Here is a 17,366-nt window from a genome sequence, read left to right on the forward strand (position 1 = left end):
ATTAAAGATAAGTGATCCTAATAAAGAGAGGATAAACGTGGGCAGAATATGAATCCTGCTAACCCTGCTTCTGCTACAGTTGTGCCCGGTCTTGGGCACAAGTCACTTCTCCTTGGCAGCCCAGTGCCGTCTGTACAGTGAGAGTTATGACAGGTCAGTAGATTTAGCAGCAGCCCTCTTTGTTCTAATGAAACACAGGAAACTGGATGAAAGAAAGAAGAGCAGAACTGCTCTACTTTGGAATAGGGGATGCCGCGGAAAGTGGGGGGGGGGGAGGAAATGGTGGCCCCCGCGGCATGTCCGTGAACGTGCTTGAAGCCATTGCGTCGGGCGCGGTGTGTGGGAGGCTCTCCTGAAGCTAACGCAGCTCCAACCAGAATATTTTCCGTCACGGAATTCGACGAAGCTTCATGTGTAAACTGCCTGTCTTGCTTCTCGTCTGCTGGTGTTTTCGCAGGACTTTGCTATCTGCATAATACTGAAGTCTTACCTCAATACGTTTTCTTCTTTCGGCTCACCGTACACATTATATGTTGCTAATTTACCTTTTGATGCTTAGTTCTGGCTAATCAGGATATTTTAATTCGCTGAGGAGGCTGCTCCTGAGTCCCCGCTTCTCCTCTCGTTCCCGCGGTGGTATGCTCCGACACCCCGTGGTGCCGAGGGCGGGCGTGCGCCGAGTCCGCCTGCGAGCCAGCAGGTCTGGACTAGGCTCCACGGCTGCCCTCCTGTTACAGAGAGGCAAAGCAGCAGGTCCAAGCGACACGTGTGGTAAGAGGTGGCACTGGGCTTTGACCCTGACAGCCTGGCTCAGAGCCTCCCCTTCACCATTCTGCTAGCAAACTTGGAGGTACAGCTTCAGCCCGCACAATTAATTTCCTCGTTTTTGCACATATTTTGAACTTCTTTTCAGAAATAACGAGAACCTGTGTAAATCACTTAGTATAGTGACTGACCCATAGTAAATATTTGGTAAATATTGGTTAGTGTAAGCTTTGGCAAATGGACACCTGGAATGTCCACAGCCTTGATTAGCAATGGAGAAGAAAATTAAACAGCATCCTAGATCTCTGTTTCCCAGTTCTCAGAGAGAACCAGAGACTCACATCTATTCAAGATGTTTAAATAAAACGAAGACACTTCAATTTATTTTGAATTCTTACCTAACAGATGCTATAATTTTTATCTTGCCACCAGGTGGCAGCATGTTACACAAGGAAATAATTGAAATGTTATTCTGTTGTAGACTGCTTTTCAGTATTTTGCCTTAAAAACTGTTAAACCATAATAAAAACAAAATATTATTCCGTGTTCCCCTTTGTCTGTATTCCCCCTCGTTGGTTGTGAAGGCCCTCATAGCCCAGTGTCCATAGCCCACAACTAGACCTGCCTTGGTCCTGCCCTGCACACACTGTCCCTATAAGCCAGGGCAGAGTTTACTTTTCCTGCATCTGCAACCGAAATGTAAGCCGTCATACTGAGATTTTCCCAACTAAGTTGTTTTAGTTCAGCAGCAGTAGGGACTACTGCAGTCGTCCTCTTCCCTGGACCTTCCATGGTACCCAGAGAAGCACCAGATCTGTGGCAGCAACTGAATAGGTGCCCTTGGGTAACGGCCAGGTAATAGGTAGGAGATACATTTTTAGTTCTTTGTGGTTATGTTTATTTTAATTTGTGCTATAGAAGTCCCTGAAAACTTACTTAAGTTTAGGTATTATCAGAATCATTCGGATAACTACTGCCAAGGGTTGAAAGATTAGTGTCTGAGGTGGAGGGCAATTAATGGCTAATGAAGGTAAAGGACTGGACATGGCAATTAATCAAAGTAGGGCAGAGCGGGGAGCTAATGGGAAAATGTAGAGAGAGTTAGGCTTCAGATACGGGTGTGCAGCGCTGCATGGGAAGGCCAGAGGCTCGCCAAGTTAAGTTGGCTGCAAGGAAATCTCTTATACTTCTTAATCGTGGATCTGCCTAGATTGTTTCACAGGGTTAATGAAATCCTTTCACATCAGTTTCTCAGCAAATGTTTTTTCCTGTTCTATAATCTATTAACTAATATTCAGATTTGACTATATTTGAAACATGGAGTATAGATGAATATGTTTGTAATTCTTGTCACAAAACCTGCAGTGATACTTAGGATGTCATGTTTTTAGAGTATTATGTTAATTAAGCAGTGCTAAAAATTTTCTGGAGTTATGCCATCATCTTGCTTCATTTTTCTGATAGTAAGGAAATAACTATTCCAGATAAGTTAATTGTTACAAAATCTTTCCCTGGTAAACATCAAAACTTGTAAGAGTAATGAAGATGTTTCAAGAACGTGTTTTGTGTTACTTATGTTAAACAGCAAATCCTGAGTCTCTCTCCCCTTGATGACTCGGGCCACCTTGGCCAACACATGCCCTCTTCAGTCAGGAGCTGTGAGCCCATCTTCACACAGGCCCACTGCTCCCGCAGCCGCTGCCGTGTGCGGGCTCCCCCGTGGCCTCTTCCCCAAAACCGCACATGCACATCCCCACTGGCCGCTCACACAGACACATCCTCACACTCACTCTCTTTCTCTTTCTCCTTCCCTCTCCTTTTCATAATTTGCTTCTGTAGCCTGGGGAATAGAAAAAGTAAAACTAGTTAAAATGATGTCTAAAATTGGAAGGAATTTCAATTTAAGACTGTCCTATTAAAGCATGAGCTTTAGGGGATTCTCTGGTGGTCTAGTGGTTAGGACTCTGCGCTCTCCCTGCCGGGGCCCCGGGTTCAATCTCTGGTCAGGGAACTAAGATCCTGCAAGCCACACAGCACAGCCAAAAAAAAAAAAAAAAAAAAAGCATGAGCTTTAGTGTAAAGGCTTTGTAGTATCTATTTAGTTAATTTATTGTTGCTAATTTCTTCCTTTTTTTTTTTTTCCTGTGTTCTAGAAGTATTTCAGGTTGTTACATCTCTTCCTTGAAAGATATATATGGAGATTGATTTTTAGTGACTGGAGTGAAATGAGCAATGAAAGAAAATTCTAGCCAATTATTGTAACAGATATGTATCTCTTATCTTTCTGAGTTTTTGAAGTGCTTTGCAGCTTTAGTGGACAGTTATTGTCCGTGACAACCAAGGCTGCTCTCTTAGAAGTTTTATTTTATCTCTACTAAGCCTTAACAGTATTTGCTTAATGCTCATTATGTTTAGGAACTCAACAATTTCAGTCCACAGCCACATACTTTGAAAAGAGGTATACTGATGTCTACAGTTGTCACATTGGTTTTAAACTCTTAAGGACTTCTTTTTTTTTTTTTTTTTTTTAATTTATTTATTTATTTTTGGCTGTGTTGGGTCTTCGTTTCTGTGCGAGGGCTTTCTCCAGTTGTGGCAAGTGGGGGCCTCTCTTCATCGCGGTGCGCGGGCCTCTCACTGTCGCGGCCTCTCCCGTTGCGGGGCGCAGGCTCAGCAGTCGTGGCTCACGGGCCCAGCCGCTCCGCGGCATGTGGGATCCTCCCAGACGAGGGCTCGAACCCGTGTCCCCTGCATTGGCAGGCAGACTCCCAACCACTGCGCCACCAGAGAAGCCCTTAAGGACTTCTTAAAATTGATCATTAATTAATCACTTAGTAATATATATTAAATATTAATTTTTGCCATGATGTAAATAAAACAATCCATTTATACAGTGTCCTCTGTATAGTGTGCTCAGAGAAGTAGAAAATATTTTATTTCAGTGTCTTTAATATGTAATCAGAGAGTTGGATGACAAGTAAATTGTAGCATTGTCCAAAGAGTATTTCACTGAGATGATGGGAATTAGAAAAGAAAAGATAACCATTTGCTATATTTAATTATAATGGAGTTAATTGCATGTCTTTCTGATATAAAATACCTCTTATGTCCATTGGGTACAGCTATTCCTGAAGGTGCTTAAATAAAGTATTAAGTATACTATTTAAGTAATAAAATTAGTAGTGACTTGGAAATTTTAGCATAAATAAAGACATAGCTTTCATAAGCCAGTTTTTAAAGTGATTCATCAACAGATTAGCAAAAAGCCAATTTATTTACATCCATTGGCACATGTAATAATGACTTTTATAATATAAATGCTTGTTTATATGAAGTTATAACTCATTTATGGGACCTTGTAGTTCTAATGTTCTAGTGAAATGTACACATGTGGGTGCCCCTGGCAGGAATTCCAACTCTGTGAATTTATGAATCTGTTGACTTCAATATTTAGTTAGCCTGGCCATCACTGTAATTGACATGTTATTGGAAATAGAGTTAGTTTTTCCCTTATTTATAAGGATAACCTCCATTTTGAGGAATGTGAATCAATTCATAGTTGGCTGACAGCCAGTTTCTCCTTCACTTGAGCTCCAGCACACACTGGAAAAGCACACTGGCTTCCGAAGTGCCTTGTGAATCTGCAGTGATTAATTCTTCTCATTATTTCGCTGCAAGTTCTCGTGACCCTCTCTGATGGTTCGATCAGCCACTTAGAGTTGATGCATATTCATTCCTCTGCGCGCCTGCCGCGGTCGCTCACGCGCCCTGCACTGACTGGTGTGTTCTTGGTGCAGTAATTGAGCGGCAGTAGATTGATTGCTCTGGGGAGCTGTAGGACCTTAAAGGTGAAAACATATCAGTCCTGTTAATTAGGAAACAAAAGCTCTGATGGCAGGTTCAGCAGTCAGATATTTCCAGTGTAGAAAAGACGAAAGATATGATGTGTTTCTCTCCATGGACCTGTTTACTTTTTAAATTTTGAATTAGGTCTGTATCAGTAGTAGTGGAGAACAGCCTTCTTTTATGAATTTTTATAGAATGCTAATTGAATATAATATTAATACTATTATCTCTCAAATCTGATAGTTTAGAACCTGAGTTTGTGTACACCTTCTGTAGCATTGGCAACAATGTGTAAAATATCTTAATGTCTTACATAAATATAGAATGCTTTTGGATTGATTCTGGTATTTAGAGGCTTAATTTGGTTACAATGTTCTCATGCTAATTTCTTGTCATTTAGTAGTATGGGAAAAGGGTGAAACTTTATTCAACATGGCATAGAAGTTGAGCTGCCTTTATCTCTTTATCATAAGCACCCTTTGATTATTCCCCCCGCCCACCCGCCAAACTGTATGTTAAGTAGTACATTGTCTGGGAAAAAAAGGATCCTGTATGGAACGGTGGCCTCCAGAAGTAAGCTAGTTTCAACATGGACATCTATGCAGCTTATCTAATTGACATGTTTTTCTCAGGTGTGCTGTTCTTATGTTATGGCCTCCCCCTTCCCCTTCTCCAGTCATGAATTTTTTCTTTTGAGATATAATTCACATACCATAAAATTCACCTTTTTTTAAAGGTGAATTCTATGGGTTTTAGTATATTCACAAAGTTGTGAGACCATCTCCACTGTGTTCCAGAACATTTTCATCACTCCATTCCTTCCTTCAGCTAACCCCTGGCAACCAATAATTATTTTCCTTCTGTGGATTGACCTCTTCTGGACATTTCATATAAATGGAATTGAGCTATACGTGGTCTTTCATGTCTGGCTTATTTTACTTATTAGCAAGGTTCATCCTCATTGTCACATGAACCAGTACTTCATTTTTTATGGCTGAATAATACTCCATTGTATGGTTATACCACATTTTGGGTTTCATTCTTCAGTTGGTGAACATTTGTGTTGTTTCCACTTTTTGGCTGTTGCTGCTACTGGCCTTAGTTCCCACACGTCCTTGTCTTGTTCGTGATCTTAGGGGGAAGGCTTTCAGACTTCACCGCTGGGTATGATATAGGCTGTGGGTTTTCTTAGATGCTCTTTATCAGCTTGAGGAAGTTCCCTTCTATTTCTAGTTTGTTGAATGCTTTTATTGTGAAAACGTGTTGGATTTTGTCAAATGCTTTCTCTGCACCTATTAAAATGCTCATGTGGTTTTTGTCCTTTATTCTATTAATATGGTGTGTTCCATTGGTTGATTTTCTTATGTTGAGCATTGTAATATTTTATGGAGCTTTTTATATAATGTTCTCTTACTGTGTGGTTTTAAATAATTTGAACCAATTTCTCTACCTTATATTTCAGGCATTTATTAATACAGCAAAAGAAATTTATGAAAAAATCCAAGAAGGAGTCTTTGACATTAATAATGAGGTATATATATATATATATATATATATATAAAAATATTATTGGCTAGTTAATTTAGAATTGAATTTTAATTACTTGGATTCAAGATTTCTACTTTTTAAAATTCCTAAAATGGATCTATGATGTCAGTTAACACATAAGTTTATAATCATCTCATTGAAAATTTGTTATATGTTGTATAATAGCTAAATGTGTATGTTCTAGTGAAACGTCACTTTATCTATGAAAACGGATTAAAGTAAGTGACCCTATCCATTTATTGCAAGCAACGCAAAATAATATAAATCCTCCAAAGAGAGAAGAAAATCCACTTTCATCTACACATCCATATGGTGTCATCTGCTTTGGGAATAATTTTCTAGTGTGTAAATGCGTGTGCGACGTCAGCTAATGCAAGGTGCTCTCTCTGTTGTGTCTGGTGCGGAGAAGGGAGGCATCCAATTGGAAGTTACTCCCAGTTCAGCATAGCGTGTTTTCAGGAGCCTGAGTTATAGTATATGTAATTGGCAGTTGGCACTAGTTGTTTTGTTTGTTTTTGTGGGTTTCTTTTCTTTTCCTTTTTTTTTGTAAAATTATTTTGAGCCAGTTTTGATCAACATGATTAGGATAAAATGTAACTTTGAAACAAATAATTCAGAGTGTTTACCAAAGGCCATCATTTTGACCTAAATCACCACTATGCATTTGTCCTTATTTATTTCAGAATTTTTATGTGGATAAGAGCATATTATTTACTTTTACATAAATGTTTCTGCCATTCTATAATAAGACTTCCTGCTTCCAAGAGAAAAACCCTTATTCCTCCCCCACGTGCAGTGAGGAAGCACCGTGTTAGGAAGACATTGTGTGTGCATCTCTTGGCATGTGCAGGAGAGTCTCTTTATTATCTGTCTCAATGTTCTTTGCTAAAACAAACAACAGTTTGCCTAGGGTTTCCAAAAAGTGTTTGATTTTCCAGTTTCTTTTAATTTGTAGTAATAAAGTTTCTAACCCATACTTACCAGGCTTATATGGCAATAGACCTTGAGTTAATTTAAAGGCGACACCATTCAGAGACTAATGCCATATAAATTGAACAGTAATTGGGCGTCTATGTAGAGGGCATGTTCATTGTCTCTGTCTGGTTTCATATAGTAGCTGAGTGCTTTACTGTGCCTGGCGTGGCTTTGATTGCCGTGTGCTGTCAGGAGCCAACAGGCCGTGCGATTTATCTGGCCTGATGCCAAGTCTGACTTCTTGATTCCTCAAGAAGTTGCTACCAGCCCAGAGGGGGCAAAACCAATGAGCCATAGGGCATGCTTTTTATTAAAGAGGAGTCAGAAGAGCGAAAAGAAACCACATCAGCTGCTGTCAATACTGAGCTAGTGCCAGAAACCCCAAGGCTACTACTGTTGCAGAACAACTGCCAAGCACTATAAATCTGAGATTTACTGTGACGTAAAGTTTCCTTAAGAGCTTAATTTCTGAAGCTACTGTATTACTTTTCTCAGAGTGTTGTATTTTTAGGTAAAATCCACTTGAGGGAGTGAGGGTTGAGACATAAGTGTGAGTTTGATGAATGAAAGAACCACTCTGTGTGTGGGTTCTTGGCAAGCTGCCATGTCTTTGGGGATCATAGAAATTATTGATGACACAGAACACTCATATGCCCTTAGCCTGTACAGCTGATTCAACATGGAACAGAAACGCTGTCTAGAGGAAAGATTGTACGTTGTATTAGAGGAGCATAGGCTTTGCATATTTTTCTCTTTTAAAGGTTACGTTTTAAACAATCTCTCCATTGTGAGAATTCCCTTAAAAGCAGCACTCTGGTTTCTGTTAACGCAGTACCTGGTATGATAAGGAATTGTTTGCAGGAATATTTCCACAAGTATTATTTTAAAAGGAAGGAACATCCCCTGAGAGATACTGTTTTAATTGTTGTAAAAATCTGCTTAGTGTGTGTGTGTATATATATATATATATATATATTTTTTTTTTTTTTTTTTTTTTTAGTTTTTTGGTAGGATTGTGCCACTAAGAAACCAAAGGATTTCTTAAATTTAAATTATACTGTCTGGTTGGCTCCAGTTACATTTATTATCCTTCTGTCTTTCTTTCCAGGCAAATGGCATTAAAATAGGCCCTCAGCATGCTGCTACTAACGCCACGCACGCAGGCAGTCAGGGAGGACAGCAGGCCGGGGGAGGCTGCTGCTGAGTCTGTTTTTACTGTCTCGCTGCCCAGAAGGGGCTACTCACCTATTCTTTCACCCTATTCTGCTCAGCTGAGACATGAAACTCTTCAAAATGGCTTTATGTCACAGAAGAAGACTTTAATCCTTCAAATTCTTGTATAACTTTGAATAAATGGTTAATGTTCACTTAAAAAGACAGATTTTGGAGATTGTATTCATATCTATTTGCATTTGATTTCTAGGTCAATTGACGTGATTATTTTTGTTAAATGTTGTCTTGTGCCCTTACCTACGAACTGAATTGTATTGAACACTACAGAGTCATCTTGAGTATTTTAAATCGGTTTGTGTAGTTAGGTTTCCCCACACCTGTGGTTACCTAATGTTTAATATTATAGAACTGTCCTCAAAAGTTTGTCAATTTTCAAGGCTATAAGGAAAACCGAAGGACTCTTTTAATTCTGTATTTATCATTTACTTTCTGTATATATAGTTTATAACCTGCTTGGGTGTAATTTGCCAAGCTTGAATTCTTTAATGCATTTGCATAAATTCTATACTGTTTAGAGCTTAAAGCTACAGAAGCATCGTTAGGAATTGCTTGGACACTGAATTTTAAACTTTTTGACATTGTTAACAAGCATGTTCATCTTTTTCTTGTCACTAGTCCGAGAGAAATATGCTTAATGTACATTCTAAAGGCTACGTATGTGTTAACCTGTTTTAATGCCAAAAGTTTGCTGTTTGTCCACAGTTTCTTTAAGACCTCTTCAGAAAAGGATTTGTTTGCCTTAATGCATACTGTTGGGTAAAAACACAGTATAATGAGTGAGGTGGGCGGAAGAAAGGACTCCCTCTGCCTGAGCGACTCCAGGAGGAATGAGTGTCCACATTTAGACGGCACATTATGAGGACTTTAATCTTTCCTTGAACACAATAATGTTTTCTTTTTCTTTTATTCACATGATTTCTAAATATATTTTTCACGCAGGACAGTTTTTCAATCCTTGATGTACAGTGACTGTGTAAAATTTTTCTTTCCGTGGCAACCTATAATCTTTAAAATATGGTGAGCATCTTGTCTGTTTTGAAGGGGATATGACAATAAACCTACCAGATGGAAAATCCTGTTAAAAGTAGAAAAGCTTTAGTAATTTGCTCAGTGTGGTGGTTTTATCCTTCTTTTTCTTTTTCTCCCTTGGACTATAATGAAATTGTTATAGCAGTGCAAAATAAAATCCTATGTATAAAAGTGTTCTTTTTTTTTAATGACCACATCATTTTTTAAGAATGCAATTTTTCAGTCCATCCACAGCTTTTACATGTATTGTAAAGCACATTTTTTTTTTAAGGGTCAGGATGTTTAACACTGCCCTTTTTAAAAATTTTGCTAGAATGTGATAAAAATCTTTTTACCGTATTGAAATTCTTTCTGTTATTGATGATGTAAGCAAGTATTTTAAGTATGAAACTAACTACTTTCAATCTGCTCACCGACTTCAGCTTTCTACCGGTCTTTCCTGAAGATTCAGCAGTGCTCTGTCAAAGCTTTGACATTACTCCTGTGGGAAGTCACCCAATGCTATCTGAGTTTTTTGCTTTAACTAGCTCCTAGAGGACAGAGGGAAAGGTGAGGGGAAATTGAGTTTCTTGAGTATTTTTATTATGAACTTTTTTTTTCTTTAAAAGTGGTCTTATCAAATTCACTGATCTTATCATTCACTCTCATTAGTGGTGAGTAGGACAAGTTAAGACAACTAGAACTTGTTCTGCTCTGTACCAGGAAGAGGATGATTCTTTGGGAACTGTTACTTTTTTTTTTTTGCTGTACTTGGGCCTCTCACTGTTGTGGTCTCTCCCGTTGCGGAGCACAGGCTCCGGACGCGCAGGCTCAGCGGCCATGGCTCACGGGCCCAGCCGCTCCGCGGTATGTGGGATCTTCCCGGACCGGGGCACGAACCCGCGTGCCCTGCATCGGCAGGTGAACTCTCAACCACTGCACCACGAGGGAAGCCCTGGGAACTGTTACTTTTAAACTGCTGTTAATCTTTCCAGAAACTTCATGTGTTTCTTTTCCATGCTGTCTCCTCTAATTCTCTTATAAATCAAGTGTAAGAAGAGAAAGTCATGGGAAAAACAAACAACAATAAAGCACATGTATTTTAATAACCTAAGGAGAGCTGGAGCCCTCAAACGCAGCCCCTGTACAGCAGCCTTAACCTGCCTCGGCCTTGGGCCACAGGGGCGGGTACAGGACTTCTCCGTAGTTGTCACCACTTTCTCTACAAGTTTCATCTGCCATTAAGGAACATATGTGATGAATCCTTTACGTGAGTCGACAAAACAGTGTTACCGTCTGGTTTCTACTCTGCTGTTTTATTATCCTTGTCACAAATAATGTAATAGTGGCACCTGGAACTAAACGCTTTAATACTGTAATTAAGTCTTTAAATGATCTTTGGTCAATTTTGGTAGCACCTATGGACATGTTTTAAGACCTAGAAAATCAGTCACAAAAAATAAAACTTTTAATGTCTCAACATGTAACATTCCAAAGTTGTAATCTTCATAAATATAGTGTTATAATTTGCCTTCTGGGTTTAACAAAACTGGATTAAGACCAAATTTTTGGAAGAGTAGTGTATAATTAGATATACAATTCAAACAGTACATGAGAGTGAAACTATATCTTCCTACACAGTTTATTTTTAATTTTTTATTGAAGTATAGTTGATTTACAGTATTGTGTTATAGTTTCAGGTGTACAGCAAAGTGATTCGGTTATATATGTATACATCTATGTTCTTTTTTAATTCTTTTCCATTATAGGTTATGTTTTTAATTTTGAAATAGCCTGTTAAGAGGAAAATAGTCCCTGTTTCTAATAGTTCTAATAGTGAAGAGAGTAGGAATATATATGATACCAAAATGTGTCTAATCTCTCAAATTACTTGTGTTTGGAACACATTAAACATTTATTCCCTCGTAGGTAGTGAAGCTCCATCTAAGTTCAGTACTAAGGTTAGCAGCACAGGGTTTGACTATGTGAGCTAAAAATTAATACCACAAAAACCCATAATAATGCAAAAAGATAACCCTGTTCCATAATAAATAATTGACTATACAAATGCATGAACATATCCACCTGTGTTTCCTGGAAAGAGTTCACATGTGCTTCAGTGTTCAAATGAGAATAGAGCCTAACCCCATAAGTAGAGTATCTCATGTTGCATTGGTATATACTGGATAACACTACTTACTTGGTTGAAGTCATGATGGGAAACTTTAAGGTGCACATGTATATATTCAGTGTTCATTAGGTTTAGAAAATCATCAGGCCAGCTCTTAAAAATTGAAGGACAAAGGACCAAAAACCTGATAGGAAACATGGAAAAAGACAGTTCACCAAATAATGAAGTAAAAGTGTCCCTAAAATATGTTTTGAAATTCAGTTAGAAATGCATATTAAAACTGAGATGCCATTTCTCAACTATGATATTGGAAGAAGTTTAATACAAGTATGACAACACATTCTGTTGGTGAAATGTCTCATATGTTGCTGGTGGAAGTGCAGACTGATACTAGCTTTCTGGAGAGGAACTCAACAATACCTAATAGAACCAGGAGATACTTACCTGTTGACCCAGCCTTCCCACTTCCAGGAAAATACCCTGATGATACCCTCCAACAATGCAAAAGCACATGTGCACAAGGTTGCTCACTGCAGCGTTGGCTGTAATTGCAAAATAATTGAAAATGACCTCAATGTCTTTACATAGGAGAGTGATTCAGTAAGCTGGTACGTCACACAATGTAGTCCTACACGGGTGTAAAAAGTCTGTGGAAGAGCTCTGTGTACTGATGTCATGACTTCCAGGATATATTGTTAAGCAAAATGAGAAAAGCAAAATGCAAGCATGTCTGCAGTTTACCATCGCTCATTTAATAAGGAAGGCAGGAGACGAAAATATACATGTATCTGCTCACCTGTGCAAAAGAAACACAAGAATAATAAACTAGAAACTAATGAGACTGGTTACCTACAGGGCTGAGTACAGAGTGGAAAGCAAGGCGAATCGGGACGAGTAGCACCTTTCAATATTACAGTTTCGTTTAACTCAAAACTGCAGTAATGTTTCACATACTCTGAAGATAATTAAAATCAACCATGATGTACCAGGAACTCAAAATGAAATAAAAACTAATGAGAACCTACCTATAGTATTAAAAAGTGACATTACCACACCGCACAATTCCATGGAATTCTTGCGCAAAATGTATAACGTCGACCTAGTCATTGGGAAACCTCAGACGAACCCAAATTGAGGAAAATCCTACAAAGTAAGTGGCCAGTGCTCTTCAAAAATACCAAGGTTGTGAAAGATAAAGAATAAGGCACACAGATTGGAGGAGACAGATGTGATAGCTGAATGTAATGTGGGGTGCCGGATGGGTCCTGGAGGTAGTTTTGATGAGGGAGGGGCACACGGGGGGCTTCTCTGGTACATGTTCTGTTCCTTGACCTAAATGGGGGTTACACGGATACTTGCTTTATAATCCTTTAAACTGGGCCTATGTGTTGTATGTACTTTCTTGTAAATTAAGATTTTTGTCTCCATCGATCAAAAATGATGCCTTATGAGTTGCCCTCAGAACTTGAATATGTGAAGTCTACCCTATCCCCTTTTCGTGGATTGAACTATGCTCCCCACCAGCCCCCCCAAAAATATGTATGCTGAAGTTCTAAGCCCTCGTATCTCAGAATTTGTCTTTATTTGGAAACAAGATGGTTGCAGATGTAATGAGTTAAGATGGAGTCATACAGGAGCAGGGCCGGTGTCCTTATCAGAAGACGGTCATGTGAATACACTCACAGGGAGAAGGCCACGTGGACGAGGCAGCCTCAAACCCGGGAGCCCCCGAGATGGCCAGCAAACCACCAGCCACTAGGATGAGTCCTCCACGGGTTTCAGGGATTACACCCCTGCCGACCTCTTGACTTCCGGTGTCGATCCTCCAGAACTGTGGAAGAAGAAGTTCCTGCTGTTTCAAGTCACCCAGTCAGTGACACTGTTACGGCCACCCTAGGAAATTAATACATACCTTACATCCTATGAGTGAAGACATTTTTTGATAGGTTGTCTGTGTCCATTCAGTGAAGGGTCGTGTTGAAGCCGTGGGTTTATGGGAGAGTAACAGCTACTTCACTGCGTAGCACATGTAGAAATCATCGTGAGAGAAGCAAAGTTAATCTCTAGGAATATTTTTACATCTTCCTGCTTCAGAGTAATTTAATTTACATATCCAGATGCTATTCAGAATATGAAACATTTTTGTACATAGGGATTTCATGAAAAATCATAGGTACAGCACAGGACTTTCCTTATATGACGTTAAAGATAGCATTTTTAATGTTACTTAAGCCCAGAATTCAGTTTAAAATTGCAGCAGACGTCAGTGTGTACAAGTGTGATCTTACGATGATTACGAGGCTGACAGTGGAAGTGGAGATGTTAACGCAAGTTCAGCCATGACATCCTGTTGTGAAAGTAAGCAGGTAAAAACAAAAAGTAGGTGCGAGCTGACCAAGAGGGGTTGGGTTTTGAGATTGAGATCCTGAGATCATTTTTTGTTATTTATTTATTTTTGGCTGCGTTGGGTCTTCGTTGCTGCGCGTGGGCTTTCTCTAGTTGTGGCGAGCCGGGGCTACTCTTCATTGCGGTGCGCGGGCTTCTCATTGCAGTGGCTTCTCTTGTTGCAGAGCCCGGGCTCTAGGCACGTGGGCTTCAGTAGTTTTGGCATGCAGGCTTGGTAGCTGTGGCGCACGGGCTCAGTTGCTCCGCGGCATGTGGGATCTTCCCAGGCCAGGGCTCGAACCCGTGTCCCCTGCATTGGCAGGCGGACTCTCAACCACTGCGCCAGCAGGGAAGCCCCTGGAATCATATTTGATCATTTGAATATTGCTAACAAGGTACAGAGCATCGAGAACAAGAGTGAAGGCAACTAGCTGGTGGGTGAGATAGTCACCAGGGAGAAGGCCCCTGCAGTCTTCTACTTGACAATTAATTTTGCATTAAAATTGCCGCATTCCAGTCCCCAGGAGCTGCTGCACAGAATTCACATTTACAAGAACGTGGAAACTGGCTGCAGTCAGCCCTCTGCTGTGTCTTGTCACATGCGCTTCTCCGTGAGTTGGGCGCAGCCGGGACAAGTATCCATACTTCATTTCAGACTTTTCCCTCAAGCAGGTGCTGATTTGTGTTAAAGCACTAAAGTTTAACGTCCTCTTTGCAATTCGAATTATGAAAACATTTGCTAAGGACTGTAATCAGAGATGGCTCTGTCAGGGGCTGTGGCCACAAAGCTGTCTGTTCCTGGGACCTGTCCTATGGAAACTTACCATCTCCAAGGACCATGATTTATTCCATGGGACCAGCCATTACATGATGGGTGAAGCATTTATGCAACTAATGTGCCTTTTAAGGGTGAAAAGCAGGGGTTATTATGTAATGCTGTATTAGTCTGCTAGGGCTGCCAGAGCAAAGTATCATAAACTGGGGGGCTTAAAAACCGGAAATTTATTTTCTCAGTTCTAGAGGCTAAAAGTCCAAGATCAAGGTGTCGGCAGGGCTGGTCCCTTTTGACGGCTGTGAGGGAAGACTGTTCTAGGCCTCTTTCCTTGGCTTGTAGATGGCCATCTTGTTCCTGTGTCTCTTCACATCATCGTCCCTTTATGTGTGTCTTCGTATCCAAATTTCCTCTTTGTATGAGGACACCAGTCATATGGGTTAGGGCCCACCCTAATGACCTCATTTTAACTGGATTACTTTAAAGATTCTATCTCCAAATGAGGTCACATTCTTCAATACTGAGGTTTAAGATTTCAACATATGAATTTGGGAGGGGAGGTACACAGTGCAGCCCATAACAAATGTGGTTATGGGTTATGGATTTTGGACAGTATGAAAGGAAGGCACTCAGCTCTATAATCAGCCTAGTCTGTGTTTATGATGCAGCTTTGGGGACCACCGCATGACATGAACAAGCTAGGTGTAGAGATTTTAAAGAATGCTCCCTTCAGGTTCCTTATTTTCATTTGTGTCTACTGAATCTAGAGAAAAGCTCAACCATGAAATAAGCCCCTTCCTAATTCCGAATGTCTCACTACTTAATCAAGACCCATTGGAGGGCTTCCCTGGTGGCCCAGTGGTTGAGAGTCCGCCTGCCGATGCAGGGGACACGGGTTCGTGCCCCGGTCTGGGAAGATCCCACATGCCGCGGAGCAGCTGGGCCCGTGAGCCATGGCCGCTGGGCCTGCGCGTCCGGAGCCTGTACTCCGCAACAGGAGAGGCCACAGCAGTGGAAGGCCTGCGTACCACAAAAAAAAAAAAAAAAACATTGGAACCTGAGCCCTTTGCCACTTGGGCCTCCACAGCTTTATGGGGCCGGCACGCATGGGTCTCCATGATGCTACCCGGTCTGAGGGCCATATGTCATCCTATCAGACAGCATCGCCATCTGCAGAATGAAATTACTGAAAACGGGGCGTGTGCAGTGGTACCAAGCTTCCTAATCCTTCTTGCCTTCCCACTCCTTTCTCAACCAGAATACTTCTTTCTTTTAGACTGAAGTGACATTCGCATAACAAAATTAAGCATCTTTAAGTGAACAAATCAGTAGCCTTGAGTACTTCACCATCTGTGCAACCCACCCCTTCTATCTAGTTTCAAAACACTTTCATCATCACCCCAAAAGAGACCCCGTACCTATTCATCAGTTACTCCCCTTACCCCTCAACCCAGCCCCTGGTGACCACTAATCTGTGTTCTGTCCCTGTGGTTCTACCTATTCTGGACTTTTCATATAAATGGAATCATACGACATGTGGCCATCTGTGTCTGACTTTTTTCATTAAGCATAATGTTTTTGAGGCTCACACGTGTTGAAATGTGCATCAGTACTTCATTCCTGGCTATGACTGAATAATATTCCATCGCATGGGTAAAACCACAGTTTGTCCACTCAGTCACTGAGGGACATTTGGGTGGTTTCCACCTTTTGGCTATTATGACCACGGCTGCAATGGACACGTGTGTGTGTGTGTGTGTGTGTAAATCAGTCTGATTACCTGATAGTACTTGGCGCCAACCTGGTTCTGATTTTTCTACATTTAAATAACAAAAGCATGACTTCAATGTTTTTTTTAAGTATTAAAATGATACTTGCCCATAGTTTTTAAAAAGAATAGTATTAGAAGGTTTACAATAAAAACAACCATCCCTCGTCCCATCCGGCCCCATCTCACAATCTCCTCCCCAGAGCTCTCAGTCCGGCTCCTTACCTGTCTCTTGGTGCATCCCTGTCACCCTCCCGCCCCTGTGCTGGAGGGACAGAGGTGGGCACTCTAGCTCCACAGTGGCGGGCGGTGGCATGGGCCAACCGCACGTCTCCAGCTCCCCTTCCCAGGTGACTGGCTCACTGTTCACAGACCTTCCCTCTGCTAAGTCAGAATATTGTGGGCATTTCTTTTTTTTTTTTAACATTTTTTTTGATGCGGACCAATTTTAAAGTCTTCATTGAATTTGTTACAATATTGCTTCTGTTTTATGTTTTGGTTTCTTGGCACTGAGGCATGTGGGACCCTAGCTCCCCGACAAGTGATCGAACCCATACCCCCTTAAGTGGAAGGTAAAGCCTTAACCCCTGGACCACCAGGGAAGTCCCGGGCATTTTATGCACTGCCAATCTCCTCTCCTATCCTCTTTGCCCTTGTGTATTTGTACATTTTATTCCTGTAGTGCCATTTGTTGAGGTCTTGGGAGGAGATAAATGCATGTGTTCAATCCACCTTGTTTGACTAGAAGTCCAGTGAATTCCTTTAAAAAAAACAAAAAACAAAACAAAAACTTCATCTTCCTTTATAACTTGTTAAAATGCGATCTATTTGTTGTGGAGAACATAAACAAAAGAAGAAAAATGTAAAACTACTCTCCAAGTTTGGATACCCCTCAAAGCCCACTCTGAGACAAGTTCTGGGTGCAAGTGATCTGG

At 40.7% G+C, this 17,366-nt stretch overlaps 1 protein-coding gene across 6 annotated transcripts in view; it reads left to right on the forward strand.

Annotated features, from left to right (window-relative positions):
* Positions 1 to 12,530, forward strand: part of RAB2A (RAB2A, member RAS oncogene family) — a 78,260-nt gene extending 65,730 nt beyond the window's left edge. For 5 of the 6 annotated variants that reach the window (XM_032610213.1, XM_032610216.1, XM_032610218.1 and 2 more), the window contains 2 exons: positions 6,074 to 6,142; positions 8,243 to 12,530. In XM_032610213.1, the coding sequence (XP_032466104.1) occupies positions 6,074 to 6,142; positions 8,243 to 8,338 (165 nt within the window). In that variant the 3' untranslated portion in view covers positions 8,339 to 12,530. The remainder of the gene's footprint in view (positions 1 to 6,073; positions 6,143 to 8,242) is intronic. The other variant, XM_032610215.1, reaches the window with a different exon arrangement.
* Positions 12,531 to 17,366: the final 4,836 nt, after the last annotated feature.

Source organism: Phocoena sinus, chromosome 17 (assembly GCF_008692025.1).
Source record: "Phocoena sinus isolate mPhoSin1 chromosome 17, mPhoSin1.pri, whole genome shotgun sequence".
NCBI classification, from domain to species: Eukaryota; Metazoa; Chordata; class Mammalia; order Artiodactyla; family Phocoenidae; genus Phocoena; species Phocoena sinus.